This window comes from Euleptes europaea, chromosome 11, assembly GCF_029931775.1.
Source record: "Euleptes europaea isolate rEulEur1 chromosome 11, rEulEur1.hap1, whole genome shotgun sequence".
Classification (NCBI taxonomy): Eukaryota; Metazoa; Chordata; class Lepidosauria; order Squamata; family Sphaerodactylidae; genus Euleptes; species Euleptes europaea.
Genome location: NC_079322.1, coordinates 20106123 through 20125155, shown reverse-complemented (window position 1 = coordinate 20125155; position 19033 = coordinate 20106123). Strand labels below are relative to the sequence as shown.

General features: G+C 42.0%; 1 protein-coding gene across 1 annotated transcript in view; it reads left to right on the top strand.

Moving 5' to 3' along the window:
* SUGCT (succinyl-CoA:glutarate-CoA transferase) overlaps nt 1-19033 on the top strand; it is a 352798-nt gene that overhangs the window by 53191 nt on the left and 280574 nt on the right. The window contains exon 9 of the mRNA XM_056857041.1: nt 241-336. Coding sequence (XP_056713019.1) covers nt 241-336 — 96 coding nt within the window. The remainder of the gene's footprint in view (nt 1-240; nt 337-19033) is intronic.

Below are 19033 nucleotides of genomic sequence, written 5' to 3'. Positions count from 1 at the left end.
TTTCTTTCTTTATGACACAATTTATCCAATTCTGCATTTGCTGAATTCTGGGGCACCACTTAGCAGTGGTTTTTCTTCTCCCTTGTTTCCTGAGATGACAATGAATGCCTTGATTAAATGCTTTTTGACCGGAATCTGGAGCATAGATACAATTTTGAATTAAAAATGCTGTTTGGATGTGTGGGGCATATCTGTAGTATTCCGACATTTGACTTAATGTGTATTTTCATATCTCTGCAGGTCGCCTGTCTTACTTACGTAGCAAGCAATTTCCTAAATTGCCAAATGGAACCGAAACGATGGGGCACGGCTCATGCCAGTATCGTTCCTTACCAGGTAAGTAAATAGGAATCTTTCTGTCTCTCTATTTCTAATTCTGTGGCTTTTAAAATAATGTTTACATGGAGAAATACCTTTTTGAGATCTACAGCATCCTGAAATCCTTCGTTTTCTTGCTAGAAGAAGATTCTGTTCTCTTTCTTTGTTTTTGGGCTTTGCCTATGTATTCATCCACTGCAGACTAGTGATAAGACATAGCATTTGAATGGATCAAAGAAGCTAGCTGATGTGGGTTGACTTTTTAAATGTACTAATGGCTGTGTGGTCTTATGCCGAACAGACTGCAAGTGAATCAACTTCATTTGATGTCCATAGAGGTTATAGAAAATACATAAAGTTCTGCCTCCCTGGAGGTCTTATCAAAGATTTTGAAAATTCTTTCTGTAACTATGCAGGCTAGTAAAGAATAATTAAATTGTAGAATTCATAGTTAATAGATGTAGTTATGTCCATGAGCGCAGATAGCTTGAAAAGAGGATCAGGCTGATTCATGGAGGACTGGTCCCGTAAATGGCTACTGGCCATAATGACTGATGGGAACCTCCACATCCAGGGGCAGTTAAATATCCGGATACCAGTGCTAGGAGGCAACATCAAGGGAATGCCTCGGCCTCTATGCTTTCTTTTTGGCCCACCAGGGAAGATAGTTGGCCATGGTGTGAGAAGGGATGATGAACTAGCTGGACCACTGGTCTCTTCTCAATTAGCTTGCTTGTTTCTTAATGCAAGCCAAGTTTTAAAAGAAACCAAGAGTTCCAAGAACAAGGCCTGTGTGTGTTTATCCAAAATTAATACTTGTAGCCATATGCCTAATGCTATCTTAGCCTATTAACTAGGCCGTGAAGTGCTTTTGGTCCTGATAAAGCCACATTGAGAATTACTCCTACATCCATCATTTCTCATTTAATTAGGCACACATTGGTTTCTCTTTATATCTTTTTTGGGGGAGGGAGGAGATGGGGAAACTATAAGAGAGAAGAAATCCAAACTGTCCAACCAAAGCTTATGATGACAGCTTCATTGTTAGAAGAACAATTGCTTGAAGGGCTGCTACTCAAGATACAAGGGCTGCTGCTTGAGCCAAATATTCACCTCTGGGTGGGTGATAGGATTCTCATACATCGTTATTTTGCTATGTAAGATCATGACTTGAAAGGATAGTTTCATTTCTAGTTATTTTGGTAGATTTGGTTGCACCATGATCAAAGCTGTTTGGTCAAATGTCAAAAAAGCAAAATGCTTTAATACTAACTAAGGATCCCACAAATATTTTGTCTGTCTTGTGTTGGTAACATTGCTTTAGTTCGTAACAGGTATGCAAAAAGGTAAAAGATAATTGCATCATAATATTTTTATCCACAGCCCTTTTCCAGAATTTAATAATGAATGTATGCAACAGTGGGTCCTTGGACTTTGCAGAATATACGCTCACTAAACTATGAATCTTGTCATGGTTAGGTATGCCTTGGTGACTTCCATGCTGGACTATTATAATGCACTCTGAGTGGTACAGTCCTTTCAAAAGTTTTGGGAAATTGTAACTGGTTCACGATATGGTTATGCGATTACTGACCGGGGAAAGCTTGCCTTGGTTATAGTATTCTGACATTGATTCAATTTCACTGATTTCTAGTTTGTTTCTATGCCCAAATTAAAAATGCTAATTTTGGCCATTAAAGCCCTAAGCAGTTTGGTGGCAGGGTACCTTAAGGCCCACATGAGCTTCCCCATATACTTACCAGCTGGAGAAGCCCTGTTTTAAGTTCCATCCTCATCAGATATTTGACAGGTGGTCACATATGAGTGGGTCTTTTTAGCTGAAGAACTGAGATTTTGGAATTCTGGTTTGAATTAATAGCAGTAGAGGTATACTGTTAATATTGGTTTTCAATTAGTTAGGATTTTGGTTTGTTATAGCTCTCTGGTTTATCCCCTGATTGTAGTCATTGTTTTTGTTGGTTCTGTTCATGTTGTGTTTTGTTCTGTGCTGTTATTTTATCTTACGTTGCTTAGTGTTTTATTTAATCAAAAAGAAGGGCATAAGTTTTTTGAACTAGATGAATATATTCCTAAGCAGTTTCTGTGTACTTCTGTGAGCCAAGCAGATGGAAGAAATGCGGTATTCTTCATTCTCTGGCAGTATCTAACTAGAGCTGCATCCATGTGGCGATGATTCTCCATTGTGCAGACACTGTCACTACCAATACGGCGCCATTCAAATGCTGGACGTGAATTCACACCTGCAACAGAGAGCCCACATGGGGGTATTCTTTGTATTTTCCTTGGTCTTCCCTGTGTGCATCCCTGTCTCTGCACCAATGGGGAGGCGCCATGGCATGCGGCAGGTCCCAGGTTCAATCTCCAGTTAAAGGGACCAGGCAAGTAGGTGATGTGAAAGACCCCTCCCTGAGACCAGGAGAGCCGCTGCCAGTCTGAGTAGACAATACTGACTTTGTTGGACCGAGGGTCTGATTCAGTAGAAGGCAGCTTCATGTGTTCATGTGTCCCAGTTTCAATCCCCATCATCTCCACTTAAAAGGACCAGGCCAGTAGGTGATGTGGAAGACCCCTCCCTGAGACCGTGGAGAGCCACTACCGGTCTGAGTCGACAATACTGACTTTGATGGACCAAGGGTCCTGTTCAGTAGAAGGCAGCTTCATGTGTTCAGATGGCTTTAAAAAGCTAATCTGTTTAAAGAGCCAGCAAAAAATGCCCTCTGGTGGTACTGATTGGGAATAGCACCAGAGGGCTTTTCGCAGATTTAAAAAATAAAAATAAAAGATAGTTGCTATAAATGACAGCTACTTTAAAAAAGCTCTCCAGTGGCATGGGGGAATAATAGGTTTGTGGGGATGATAGCAGTGAAATGGTGCAGATGTAGGCAGGTTGTTCAAAGATGCACATTTCCCTATCTACGTGGCGCCGTAACCCACTTTAACTGCAGTCTTTCAGGAAAGATCGTAGCAAAGCGGGAGAAAAAAACCCAGACAGTAGATGATTAATTGTGTGTGGATCCTCTAAAAAATGCTACTATGGTTTGGACACCAAAGCAAAAACAGCCATGTGTCTCTTCCATGCTAACCAAATAGTTAAGCATAATTGCTTTCTCAGGAGTTCTTTTGCTGAGCATCCACGAGGGAGCCCCTGTGTCCAGAATGTTGACCCTTGATCCTGTTCGCTAGTGGCACTGTGATCTCTTCAGGGTGAGCCCAGTTAGTTGATTTAAAAGTTGATTGAAAATTCACTGAGTTATCACTTGTGTGCAAATCCTAATGAGCGTTGCAAATATTGCAGTTGCTAAAAGAAAGTTTTCTGATCATGCTGCATCCAAACCATTCTATGCAGAATGAGAACTTTTCAGCATGATTGATGTGGTGGACCATCTGTAAAAGAGACTGTGCTGGCAGCAGATTTGGATTGCTTAACAATATTTTGGGTATGCTCTTGGGAAGTGATGGTTGAATGCAGAGAGAATAGAGAATTTAAAGATGTTTCTCAGTTGTCAGCAACTATAAAAGACCTGTGCAATGTAGCACCTTTGCTGTACAGAGTAATGTGTTTTGTGACAAATGTGAAGTACAAAATAGCACGGAAGGGCTATATTTTTATTAATTAATTAAAATATTCATACTGGGCCTTTTCTTTTGGGCTCAAGGTGGTTTTCAAATTTATATTTAAAACGTACACGGGACAGTAAAAACCAAATAGCCTTCTTTCTGCGAATGTCTGAAGCATTAAAAAGCCATAGTAAATGAAATATGCTTGCAGTACTTCCTAAAAAAATCCTCACTTCCTCTGGGAGCCTTTTCCATAGGGTGGGGGCTATGATTGGAAATGAACAGGCTCTGGTAAATGCCCAGAGATCTAGCTTACTGTACCTCAGGTGGAGGAACAGAGAGTAGGTGATAGCCTGACAATTGTAGTTAGAATCATAGATCATAGAATCATAGAGTTGGAAGGGACCTCCAGGGTCATCTAGTCCAACCCCCTGCACAATGCAGGAAATTCTGAACATCCTCCCCCCCCCCCCAGTGACCCCTACTCCATGCCCAGAATATGGCCAAGATGCCCTCCCTCTCATGATCTGCTTAAGGTCATAGAATCAGCATTGCTGACAGATGGCCATCTAACCTCTTCTTAAAAACCTCTAGGGAAGGAAAGCTTACCACCTCCCGAGGAAGCCGGTTCCCCTGAGGAACTGCTCTGTCAGAAAATTCTTCCTAATGTCTAGATGGAAACTCTTTTGATTTAATTTCAACCTGTTGGTTCTGGTCTGACTTTCTGGGGCAACAGAAAATAACTCCGCACCATCCTCTGTATCAAAGCTTCTTAAACTGTGGGTCGTGACCCAGTATGGGGGTCACAAAACCAGCACATCCATCTCATTAACGTGCAAATTTGCTTTTGTCTTTGATGGTAAAATTATATGTATACCAAAGAATTTTTTAAAATACATTTCTTTATGATTTATTATCAATAAATGTTTGATTTGTATACCTATTTTAGATACCTATATACCCATGGTCGCGTAAAAATTTCTCGGGCGAAAAGGGGGCATGAGTGGAAAAAGTTTAAGAAGCCCTGCTCTATATGACAGCCCTTCAAGTACTTGAAGATGGTTATCATATCCCCTCTCAGTCTTCTCCTCTTCAGGCTAAACATACCCAGCTCCTTCAGTCTTTCCTCATAGGACTTGGTCTCCAGACCCCTCACCATCTTTGTTGCCCTCCTCTGGACACGTTCCAGCTTGTCTACATCTTTCTTAAATTGTGGTGCCCAAAACTATTGGCGTAGTTGGTGCTCAGGGACAAATGGGGAGGGACGTATAGAACATTGTCCCATTACAGAGGAACATCCACGCAGAGAAGAATTCACCAGACTAAACAGGGAACGGTTCAGTAAATCCAGTATGTGCACCTAGTATGTCGAATCTTTGGAGGGAGTTTCCATTTCAAGGGCAGGTGTAAAAGTGGCAGAGAAGCTACAGAGACTAAAATTCCACCAGACCATTACTGGTATAGAAATGAATGATGACAGATTCTGAAGGTGAGAAGAAGGCATAATTACCTTGAACCCAGAACACATTGTGCTAAGTAGGGCTGTATGAACTGCCTGAGCATATTGCAGTAATTTGTAGGGGGAAAATATGCAGGTTTCTTGTCTGCTGTTCAGATAGATGCTTCCTCTGCCCTAGATAAAATGTCTCTGCATTCTTTTACCAGATGGCTATACTGAGGTTCAATGACTTTGTGACCAGACAAAGTAATGAGTTAATCTAGCGCCTTTTGGAATAGAACCTAAGAAATTTAGTTAAAATCCCCAAAGATATGATTCAGTACACGCTACCTTTTGCTTCCTGAAACATGATATAGAGTTTGAAGATTATCATCTTCTAGGAAGACATTTGTTTCCAACTGTTTTGAGATGATAAAAAATTCAAATAAACTAATCAAATTATGTAGAACATATCTCAGCAAAGGTTTTTTTTTTTTTTTTAAATCTTGCAAGCCTATCCAGAATTCCTCCAGTCTAATGGGCTTAGACTGGAGAAACTCTGTAAAGGATTCCACAGTAAGAAACTCAGAAAACTGAGCTGTTTGTTTTCTAGAGACTATTTAGAATTAGCATGAGTATGCATTCAGAAAAGTTTTAAATTAGAATTGTGAAAAGATGTCAGCTTTGCTATGATACTTTAAGAATGTCAGAATGTCATTAAATCATAGAGGATTAGGAAACCTTTGGGAATGGCTTTTTAACAGATGTTGAGAGTTTTAAAAAGTTAGTATTTTTAACATCTGTGTCTCTGTACGTGACAACTCTGAACAGTGTCATATGAGAAAAGTGTCCAATACTAGCATTATTTAACTCTTGAAATGTGCTAGTAATTAGCAACTGTGTTTGCTCTAATTAGACTTTGATATTATTGAATGTGTTCCGTTTTACATATGAAATGCTGTCTTGGTTCCAGTTTCCCTAAACTGGGAAAACCTTGGTGAAAATTGTAATAGGAATTGGTTGGTGCAAAATGTGGCATGAGACCCGGGGAGGCTCAACAGAGGGTGGGGCAGAGACCCATCTGCCGCAACCTTCCCTCCCACTGCTGTCAGCCCCACCCCGAGGAGCTAATCCTCATTCCCCCGCGACTGTAAACACCACAGCAAGCTGCGTATGCCCATTAGGGCTTCCTGAAGGCTCATCAGATTCTCCCAAGATTTCCGGGAGCCCTTTTGTACATGTGCTTCTTGCTATGTTGTGTTTAATGCACCTGTGGAATGAGGAGGGTTACCTGCTCTGATTCCTGGGCAGAAGCAGCAATGTGGTGGCAAGGCAGGGGTGGGAGGACCTTATGAAAGACTCTATAGAAGCCATCCCTTGTCTGAGACCTCTTATCTGATGGGTCTCTGACTCCTGCTGAAATATAATTTCTCTTTTGAGCACTTCCATATTTGTGGCCATGCTGACAGTGTATTCATACCAAGTCTTTCCCCATCCTGTCAGTTACCCCACCCCCCGATGCTATCCTTTTTCCTTCTTTCCTTTCATCTACCTTTGGATACCAGTCCTAGGTGCCATGTTGTTTTAGTATAAGAAAATAAACAAGAAAAAAATGGGGGACAAGAGAATGATGTACGTAAGCCATTTCGGGGCCACTTTGGGGAGAAGGGTGGGGTATAAATGAAATAAATAAATGATGGCTTAGGCTTAGGGTTGCCAACCTCCAGGTGGGGCCTGGAGTTTTTTGGAGTTAACAGTTGATCTCCAGTCTATGGAGATCAGTTCCCCTTAGAACATGACAGCGTCATAGAGTAGACTCTATGGTATATAATAAATTGTAGGTGAACTCCCTCTCCAATCTCCCACCTCCACAGGCACCCCCCCCAAATCCCCAGGAGTTTCCCAGGCCAGAGTTGAAAACTCTACTTAGACTACTTGTTAGCATTGCCTAGAGTGTCCCTCCCACCAGCAACCTTTCAGTAAGAAGACTGTAGCTAATACTAATAGTGCAATACTAATAGAGCAAAGTCCATTGACTTGAGTGGACATAGAAGGGTGTAACTCTGCTTAAGACTGCACAGTTAACCACAGCTTTCTGCTGTTGAAAGCCTTTAGTTAAACACTTGTTTTGATGAAGTGGGCTTGTCAGTGAATAATATCATTTTGTGAAGCTCTTTCAATTAGCTCTTCAAATATCACTCAGGGAATATAAAATGCATCTATACCACTCCAGCCTGTTTCCATCTCGGTCTGTAATAACGTCTTCCAGCCAGGAAGAAGAAGAGCTTGGGATGGTTGAAATGACAGTGAATCAGCTAGGGACACCGGCTGCCAGATGCAGTGAGGCATGCAGCTGTTTGCAATCTTTCTGACAATCGCAGTCCTCCTGAGCCATCGCTCAGTGGTCACCCCAATTTTGCTTTCCATTTTGACCCAGCAGAGCATTATCCTTGTTGTGTAAGACCCCCATTTCACAAGCAAGGTTTTCTCTGGTTTCCTTTTATTGCCGTATGATTTGTCTCTCTCATGGGGCGGAAAATGATAGTTGCAATCCCATATTCCCTCATCATGCTAGCAGTGAGATGATTCTCCTTACAAAGCAATTTACAAGGTGTTTCCAATCCTGCTCATCGCTTCAAAACACCATGAGTGGTCTTGGGATAAAAATGGAACTTTCTCACACAATAATATTGCAGACCTGCTTGGCTTGATATCTTTGCTATTTTTTATTGTTGTAAAAGCTCTGTCCTGTATGGATTCATCCTGTTTTAGTGTGTGTGATGTGATCAGGTATGAATGTATGAGACTGCCTAGTGCTGATGAGTCATGCAGCTGATCCCTCTAGCCCAGTGGCTTGCAACCCATGGTTCAGAACCCTTAGGTGGGCTGCACAGCCCCATCTGCTGGGCTGCATGCCCTTACAGAGCTTCCTTTTTTGTTGTTGATTTTTGGAAGGGTCTGCCACTACTGTGCATCCCCAAGGAACGTAAGTTCTACCCTTCTGTGACTTCTTCCACATGCTAAGAAGAGCAGCAGAATGACAGAGAGGGGATCATTCTGCGGTGAGGAGGATTCCTTTTCAGTATGGACAGGGTTCAGTTCCTCCTCTTCTTGTTGTTATTTGACCCAATCTCACTTGTCTGTCATGGCTTCTTGTCACTTAATTGCCAGGCTCATGTTGCCACCTTGGAGTTAAAGGTGGGTCCCACATCTAGAAAGGTTGAAGTTGTGGCTCATTATTATTGACTTAGACTGGCAGTGAAAGCTGTCAGTGAAATTATTTAGGGTGGTTAAAACAAAATCGGACTGTGAAGAGCTCCAAAAGGATCTCTACATACTGGAAGAATGGGCATTAAAACGGCAAATGAAATTCAGTGTGAGTAAGTGTAAAGTGATGAATATTGGGGCAAAAAATCCCAACTTCACATATACACTGATGGGATCTGTACTGGCAGCCACAGACCAAGAAAGGGATCTTGGGGTGGTAGTGGATAGCTCAATGAAGATGTCAACCCAGTGTGCGGCTGCTGTAAAAAAGGCAAATTCCATGCTGGCCATGATTAGACGAGGAATAGAGAATAAAACTGCTGATATCATCCTGCCCTTGTACAAATCTATGGTGAGACCACACTTGGAATACTGTGTACAGTTCTGGTCACCACACCTAAAAAAGGATATTACAGAGCTTGAGAAGGTGCAGAAAAGATCAACCAAAATGATTAGGGGACTAGAGCAACTGTCCTGTGGGGAGCGGTTAAGATGCTTAGGGCTGTTTAGAGGTCTATAAAATTATGCATGGTTTGGAGAGAGTGGACAGGGAGACGTTTTTCTCCCTCTCCCATAATACTAGAATGCGGGGTCATCTGCTCAAGCTGGAGGGTGAGAGATTCAAAACAGATAAAAGGAAATATTTTTTCACACAATGCACAGTTAAATTGTGGAACTCCCTGCCCCAGGATGTGGTGATGGCTGCCAGCTTGGAGGGCTTTAAGAGGGGAGTAGACATATTCATGAAGGAAAGGGGTATTCACGGGTATTAGTTAGAATGGATACTAGTCATGCTGCATACCTATTCTCTCTAGTATCAGAGGAGCATGCCTATTGTTTTGGGTGCTGTGGAACACAGGCAGGATGGTGCTGCTGCAGTCGTCTTGTTTGTGGGCTTCCTAGAGGCACCTGGTTGGCCACTGTGTGAACAGACTGCTGGACTTGATGGGCCTTGGTCTGATCCAACAGGGCCTTTCTTACGTTCTTATGTTCTCTTTACCAGCACCTACCACTATCTTAGATCCTTTTAACCTTCTGTGTGCAAATATGTACTCTATGACAACTCATAAACTATTTATGCCAATAAAGGTTGTATGTATGTATGTATGTATGTATGTACGTACTACCCTCCCCCCAAAAAAATCTTCATCATCCTTTGGGTGGGGAGGGAGAGGGTTGTGTTTCAGGAACCAGCTTTTTGCTGTCCTTTCAAAAATAAGCTTGCTCAACCAGACCAAAGGTTCATCAGATGGAAAATTTTGTTTCCAACAGTGGCCATCCTGATGCCTCTGGACAAGCCCATTTGCAGGGGATGAAGGCATTAGCCCTCTCCAGCAAATAATCTTCATTAGACTAAAAGGTCGTGAAAGCACTTTTTCAAGATAGTGGAGACAATTGATGAATGTTGGTGGTGTTTAGTTTGCAGACCATCAAAAGTCCATTTTGTCAGCAGACATCCAGATCCTAGTAGAAGGTAAATAGTGCCTATACAAGACTATTGGGTGCAGAAGGGACCCTACTGTCTTTCCAGATCTGGGACTCACCTTTATCCCTCATGTTACAGCATGGGACTGTTGAGTTACAAGCACATGACAGGAATGTGCATGATAACATCATAGTAATGTGATGGTACCCAGAGTTTAGGCCAAGGTTAGGACCATGGCAGCAGACCAAGGAGGCAGGAAATATATTCTGAACATCAGGAGATAAACTGTAGTGAGGGTCAAGCCAAGGGTCAGATCCATGGAGGAATCATCTCCATCACTAAGTGGCATCTCGTTGCTCTCCTGCTACTTCTGTCAGAGGGCATTCAAGGAGAGGTAAGAGTTCTGGTGGCCTTGTTGTCTAGCAACAAGGTCCTTCCAAAAAGTAGCAAAGATGGTAGTCCTATAGGGGCTCATGCCCAGTAGATGTGGCTCCATAACCTACCTGAGACACAGGGTCTGAAGTCATACATTATAAACCAGATGGAAGCATGGACCAGCGTCAGTTGCAAAGAATATAAAAACTGAGGACAATTTAATACTCAGGCTGATGTTAAAGCTAGACAGACTGAAATCCTCATTTATCCAGAAAGAACCGAGAATCAATTCGCTAAGAACCTACCATGGTAAATAGCTTTTGCTTTTGGAATGAAAATTTGACACACAGAGAAGAAATAAAATTTTGCTGGGACAGATCTGTTGGAAATGGGCAATGTATGGCGTTAATTGATGCAGGATCTGGTCGTAGCCTTACTTGAGAATCTGAAAATCTCTCCCATTTAATGAACAGCTGATGATAGTTTTTAAAAGAGAGCTTCCCATTGCATGAAGGCATCTTTGATTGTCTAATAATCAGTCAACCTTGTGCTGAAGGTTCAAACATTCTGCACTTTTTAAAACTGGCATGAAGAAGTATGTGATGATAGATTAAAACTGGGGAGTATTGTTTGAATTATACCTATGATTAGAAGTAGCAAAACGGCATTTTGACCCTTTGCTGTAGCTACTGTATGGAAGAAAAAATATAGTGTATAAAGGTGTTGCCAAAACAATAGGACTCTGTGTTCCTGTTATGATCAGTACGACCAGCAGAAGAATCAGCACACTGGCTACTCAACCAGTAGTTAGTTTCTCAGTTTTTTATAGTCAGAAGCTTTTTCCGTTGCGGTATTTATGGCAACCTTCTCTGTTTCCATTTCCCAAGAAATAGTGGTGCAGCAGTAATCTTCCACATTGGCTAGTTTGCTCATGGTAGCTCCTTTGAGCAAAACATCTGTGTCCTGAATTCTAGATCCATTTCATACCCCTCCCCAGGATTTTATTTGTTTTGGGTTAACTTTTTGTACTAGAGAAGACTTTCCTGGCTAAGTACAGGATGGCCAAAGTAATGTCAGCCATTTAGAAACTTTACACTCTGTAGTGTTGCATACATCACCAGAGATTGCAGCTGCTTGGCTGTTTCTGTATTCTGCCTTGAGGTGGATCCCAGGGGATTGCTATTAACATATGATACAATGGTTGTTAGTACTTTCTCAAGCCAGACTCAACAAAAAACAGGATAAAAACAGAGTGATAAGTCTTCTCACTCAGTATGGAAGTTACTTTTTCTCCTAGGAGTATGGAAGGGTTTTTTTCTTCTTCTAGGACTAAAGGGCACCCTTCCATTTCCATCCCTGCAGAGTTATGTTTCTTAGAATTCGGGCGGGCTATGGGTTTGGACATGGGCTGGGATATAAATCTTAGCCTTGATCCTTGGCCCTGACCAGTGGGTTTTCTTTCTTCTTTTCTTTGAACAACAGACTTATGCTCTATCCCAAACTGCTTTTGAAAGCTCCTGTCAGTTCCAAATTCATCCTCCCCTGTTTTGTTGGGTGTCAGGGACCAGCAAAGAGATGACTGTCTGAGGAATCGCCCACCCTGTGTTTTTGTAGCTAACCTATGAAAGGACATTGCAGTGAGAAAGTTAATTAAGACGTACTGTTAATTTAAGATGTACTGTAGATTTCCTTGAATGCCTCATGGGTAGGAGACTGACATTATATAGGCAGGAGGGAATGTAGACCAAATCTTCAAGAAGAAGAAGAGTTGGTTTTTATATGCTGACTTTCTCTACCACTTAAGGAAGAATCAAACCGGCTTACAATCACCTTCCCTTCCCCTCCCCACAACAGACACCCCGTGAGGTAGGTGGGGCTGAGAGAGCTCTAAGAGAGCTGTGACTTGCCCAAGGTCACCCACATGGCTTCATGTGTAGGAGTGGGGAAACAAATCCAGTTCACCAGATTAGCATCCACAGCTCATGTGGCAGAGTGGGGAATCAAATCCCGTTCTCCAGATCAGAGTCCGCCACCTCAAACCACCGCTTTTAACCACTACATCACGCTGGCTCCCGTATATGCTAAATGCATATTCATATGCTAAGTGCGTATACATGGTAGGGTGTTTATTTTTGCCATGGCCTCCTTCCTCACTGCTTTTTAAGCCTAGAGATCTTAAAATCTAGTTCATTTTGTGAGGACAGGACTATGAGGTCAAAAATAAAGACCAGGTGCATGGGTACAGCCTCTTGCCAAAACTATAAGTGGCTTTACCAGGTTGCAGATTATGCTTAAACTACTGTTTTCCACCCTTAACAAAAGGATGGACATTTATTAAGTCTCTTAACCCAAACCAGATGGTCATGTTAGAACATTTTCAAAGCAAGAGACTTCTGCATACTGCTCTGAGAAGGGCAATACATTTCAAAACAGATAGGCATTTTTACGGATTAGGTGCAAATATTTTGTAATTCCTCCCCCCTTTTTGTTGGATTGCCTTGCTGCCTCTGTGTTTACTCTGGGGTTTCCTGTTGCTGTAGTTTATCTGTATGTAACTTAAGTGCTGGAACAATCTTTCAAACTGGGATAACTATTGATGAACCTCTAGCTGTTGGAGGTGATACAGGATGGATTGTTCTGGATCAGCTCAATTAGCAGTGAAAGCAAACTGAGTTGTACAGCATATAAATTGATCTGAGATCCAAATTTAGATAGCTGCGATACTTGTGCCTAACAAGAGGAAATGTTGTATGGGCAGCCAAATGACTACATTTTGAAGATTCAAGGTTAACATTAAGAATGTCACCAGTGGAGGATGAAAGAACCTACCTTTCTTTTTTAAGTGGTGGGGCAGATGGACTAGTAAGAGATCTGCACTATCTCACATTGATTTTAACTTTTATCTGAAAACAATTTGCCTCCTTTTTAATATGTACTTAATTGTCATGAAGCAATGTGCCCACTAGATGTCATTCATGTAATCTGGTATTGTAGCATGTGTTTTGGGGTTGCGATTTTTTAATCAGGGCAATGACAGAATTACCAAGGGTTTTTTTGTTTTGTTTTGTTTTTGTAATGCAACTTGAAATTTGAAATTATATATTATGAGTGAATAAATATTATTATACTAATTATTTCATCTCAGCCATAGAATGTTGAACATTATGATGTTAGGTAATAGAACAGATGAACACTAAATTGAACTAGGATTTTAGCTTGAAATACAGGACTTTTGATGGTTACAGTGATTATTGAAAGGCTCAGCTTGGAAGTCATATCCAGACCTGACATGAAATGAACATTAGGAGGGGCCGTGGCTCAGTGGTAGAGCATCCGATATTGATGCAAAAAGTTCAGGGTTCAATGTCTGGTGGTGGTGGAAATTTAGAGGAGGTTTGCCATTGCCTTGCTCTGCATAGCAACCCTGGCCTTCCTTGGTAGTCTCCCATCTAAGTACTAACCAGGGCTGACCCTTATTAGCTTCTGAGATCTGACAAGATCAGGCCAGCCTGGGTTGTCCAGATCAGGGCCAGTCGCTAGTATATCCAGTTAAAAGGATCAGATAGGAAGTGATGTGAAAGACCTGTAGCTTAAACTGCCAGTCAGAGTAGACAATATTGACATAGATAGACTAATGGAGGCAGCTACATATGTCCATTAGATAGTTTGATTTACAGTGGATAAAATTGACAGTATAAGCAGAAAGTGGCTCACTGTGTATTTAATTTAATTTCCATTAAACTCATTGGAATTCAGCTTTGATATTTGTCTAGTAATTTTCTCTGCCTTTTCTCCAAAGAGCTCCAAGAAGCATACATGGTTCTTCCAGCATGGAGCCAGCATGGTGTAGTGGTTAAAAACGGTCATTTGGAGTGGTGGACTCTGATCTGGAGAACCGAGTTTGATTCCTTGCTCCTCCACATGAGCTGCGGACGCTAATTTGGTGAACTGGATTTGTTTCCCCACTCCTACACATGAAGACTGCTGGGTGACCTTGAGCTAGTCACAGTTCTCTTAGAGCTCTCTCAGCGCCACCTACCCTATAGGGTGTCTGATGTGGGTAGAAGAAGGTGATTGTAAGCCAGTTTGATTCTTCCTTAAGTGGTAGAGAAAGTTGCCATATAAAAACACATGTGTGTGTGTGTGTGTGTGTGTGTGTGTGTGTTAAGTGCCTTCAGGTCGCTTCCAACTCATGGTGACCCTATGAATCAATGTCCTCCAAAATGTCCTATCTTTGACAGCCTTGCTCAGGTCTTGCAAATTGAGGGCTGCGGCTTCCTTTTTGAGTCAATCCATCTCTTCTCGGGTCTTCCTCTTTTCCTGCTGCCTTCAACTTTTCCTAGCATGACGGTCTTTTCCAGTGACTCTTGTCGTCTCATAATGTTACCGACATACGATAGCCTCAGTATAGTCATTTTAGCTTCTAGGGTCAGTTCAGGTTTGATTTGATCTATAACCCACTGATTTGTTTTTTTGGCAGTCCATGGTATCTGTAACACTCTCCTCCAACACCACATCTCAAAAGAGTCTACTTTCTTCCTGTCAGTTTTCTTCATTGTCCAGCTTTCACACCCATACATAGTAATAGGGAATACGATGGCATGAATTAACCTAATCTTGGTGGCCAGTGACAAATCCTTACCCTTCTGACTCTTTTCTAGCTCCTTCATGGCTGCCCTTCCCAGTCTCAATCTCCTTCTGATTTTTTGGCTGCAGTCTCCCTTTTGGTTGATGATGGAGCCAAGGAATAGAAAGTCTTCAACAATTTCAATTTCCTCATTGTCAACCTTAAAGTTGTGTAATTCTCCTGTAGTCATTACTTTTGTCTTCTTGATGTTCAGCTGTAGTCCTGCTTTGGCACTTTCTCTTTTAACTTTCAGCAGTATGGAAACACATATTAGACTGCAATTCGGTACATTCTTATTTGAGAGTAAGACCTATTAAACGCAGTGATGCTTCTGAGAAAAATTATATAATATGGGGTTGAAAGGCAGATTGCATCCAGTTTGGCATGACACCACTGCAGAGGATTTTTGCTGATTCCACTTTTATACTTTTTCTGGGGAGTGTCTTGTCAGCCATGAGAAGAACGTGGGAAGGGCAATTTGTGCTGCAACAGGAACATGGAGGTGAGAAAGTCACCCTCGGCTGGCAGAAATCTTTTTGTCTGTGGATTTTTTGTTGGTTGGGATCCAAGCCCCTTTATTTGGTAATGTTTGAATTGTGCATAATTTATTTCAAGTGCAAGAAAACCTGTAGTGGGATCAATTAAATGTCCTGAAGGCTGTCCTGCTTAGGTGGTATTGCCTGTCCCGCATTCTCTAGGCACTAACTTATTCTGAGCATCCTAAGACTTCTTTAAAAATACTCTGTAATGGTTCATATTCTTGTCACAGCAGTTGAATGAGCTGGTAGTATCCTTGATACATCCTGTAGGTCTGCTATGCTCACCACATGTGGGTTAATTTTATGTTGATTTTCAGTAAAGCTCTCAAGGGATTTATCTTAAGATGATGGGCCAGGACAGCACATCAGACCATATCAGAAACAGCTGCCTCCTGTACCAAGGCCCTCTGACTGTACTAGTGTTGAGAAGTATCAGAGCTGAAACCAGTTTTTGAGCCATGATGATTTCATTATTATCATTTTTGTGTTTGTGGTAGGCATTATAACTGTATTATGTTTTTGTATTTTAATTGTTTTTTTTATCATGGAACTACCCTGAACACATTAAAAGCTGTTTAAATTTTTTAAAATGAATTGATTAAATTGGTTCTCGTAGGTTATCCGGGCTGTGTAACCGTGGTCTTGGTATTTTCTTTCCTGACGTTTCATACCAAGACCACGGTTACACAGCCCGGATAACCTACGAGAACCAATGAACTCTGACCGTGAAAGCCTTCGACAATATTTTGAATTGATTAAAGTTTCCCTTACTGTCTTCCCACATACTTTGGTGTGACTGTTCAAGTATTTTTGCCCAATAATTCAGAAGCATATTTTCAAGGAGGAGAAATGAACTACATTGTTGAAGCTGAATTGCAGTGAACTGCATCACTTAAATGTTTCTGAATGGCAAATGCATAATGCTCGAGCAAAGATATGAATACGTTTGTAGCTAAAGGGTTGCTGTGTATCATGAAAAGCAGGATTCATTCTTCAGTCTTTTATGCATGGTTGTTTCACTTGCTGTCACCCCTCCGACAACTTCGGGTCTTTGTGTTGATTACGCATGCCCTTACCTACCTTCACAGGTCGCCTCGCTCTCCCCCTGCGTTTCCCCGCATTTTGCCCACATTTTCAGACACCTGTTTTATCTCAAATTTGAAAATGCGGACAAAACACAGGGAAAGGCAGGGGGAGAGTGAGGTTGCCTCTGACAGTCGGAAACGGCATGCATAATCAACACAAAGACCTGAAGTCATCGGAGGGGTGACGGCGAGTGAAACAGCCATGCACAAAAGACCTTCATAAGACAGAATTTAAAACAAAAGCTCTGAGGCCAGAACAGGATATTTCATTATCTTCTGCATCAATATAAAGGCCAACTCCCCCACCCCCAAATCGGCCAACATTGTCCACACAGTTATTCTTCAATTTGGTAATGACAATTTTTAAAAATGTTATGGCACTAGAGTACTCCCTCAGATCACTCAACAGTGAGGCTACTGTGAATTTCAATGACTTTCTATGGCCCTTCTTCTCAAAATGAGTGACAGACTCTTCCAAGTATGGGTAAGCAATTGCTCAGGGCAGTGAGAGTTTACCCTAGACCTCACCAAGCTGTCTGCCTTTAGTGTGTGCCCTGAGTACAAGCAAGCTTCCCTGTATGCTGGCCCTTCAAAGAGCTGGAAAGTGGATAAAGAGCTTTTGGGACTCCAGTTTTGATTTTAGCAGGCTGCTGCAGTGTAAATAGGTCATTTTAATTGACCAAACAGGTTTTATTTATGTTTGAATCATGGTAATGTGACTTAACAAAGTGGTTTTATGTACTCATTTATTGTATGTCTATTTTGCCGCAGATCCCAGTAGACTTACAAAAACCATAGTCAAGAAGAAAATATCAATAAAATAATTTCTTAAAGTAGTAGCACATTTTCCCCCAATAAATCAGACTCCATAGTTAAATCAGTAATAAAAAAACTCAGATTAAAATAGTTTAAAACAGCAACATTAACACAGGATAAAATACCTCCCCATTCAAACTCATAGTACAGTAGTCTGCTTCAGTCTCTGAATATATGATAAAATAAAAACATTTTAACTGATTTCCAGAATGTGAAGTTAGAATTGCCTGGGTGAAATTCTTTGGGGAGAGAATTCCAGAGAAGAGACACCACTGCTGAAAAACCCTTCTCCTTCTTTCCACCCTTCATATAAAGAAGGGGTTTTGAACAGGGCCTCGTTTGAAGATTTCAGTGTTCAGACTGGTTAGTAAGTAGACCTTCTCTGGGTAACCTGTGCCCAGGCTGCTTAGGGCTTTCAAGTAAAAGCCAGTATTCTGCATTGTTCCTGAAAATACATTGAGCCAATGTAGCTGTTTCCAATTCATGGCTTCCTCCCACAGTTAAAATGTGTTGTCATCTTTGGATCCAATTAACTGTGCAATCCTGAAGGGAGGGTAAAGCTCCATAGGAGCCAGTATGATCCCGTCCCGGCATAGGTGCCACCTTATCACGGAATAAAGTAGGGTTGCCAGGTCCCTCTTTGCAACCGGCGGGAGCTTTTTGGGGTGGAGCTTGAGGAGGGCAGGGTATGGGGAGGGGAGGGACTTCAACGCCATAGAGTCCAATTGCCAAAGCAGCCATTTTCTTCAAGTGAACTGATCTCTATCTGCTGGAGATCAGTTGTAATAGCAGGAGATCTACAGCTAGTACCTGGAGGTTGGCAACCCGAGAATAAAGCGGCACCTATGCCAGTGAGGGGGCAAACCCGCAGGCACGTGGGACCCACAGAGCTGCACCGGCCTCTGCCACCAGCACAGCCACGCTGAGAGCAAAACCCCCGAAGAGGCAGCAGGCACTGGCGTGGGGGGGGCATTCCTGGGGGTGGAGCTGACATTAGTCAGCTTCCAAACCCCTTTCGCCCTGGGAATGCCCCCTCAAGCTGCCGCTTGGCTGCGTCACCTTTTTTGCTTTTTTGCAGTGGGGCAATTACCCCCCTTTTCAATTTTTCTTTTTGGAGAAATACTTTTATTTTCTCCGTGGCGGCCAGGAAACCTCTGAGGAGTAAGTTTTTAGACCGTCTTTAAAGTCAACTTCCAGTGGAGCATGCCTTTCCTCTGGCGGGGGGCCCGCTTTGGGTGGTGGTGGGAGGGGAAAAAGGATTGTCAGGCCAATGATGTGACATCACTTCTGGGAAAAACCCAGAAGTGATGCCAGTCCTCTGCAGCAACTGCTGAAAACTCAGTGGTTTTACCATAGCATTTCCACGATCCCTAGAGACATATGATATCACTTATGTGTTTTTCCTGGAAGTGATATCACACCATTGCTGATGCCCTCACTGGTCTCCCATTGGTTGCCAGATTGGAACTGGTAACCCTTTATGGTAGCCTACCTTAGATGCTATATATCACTGTGTCCAAGTTATTATTTTCTAAAACAGTTATAGACGGAGTTCAATATTCA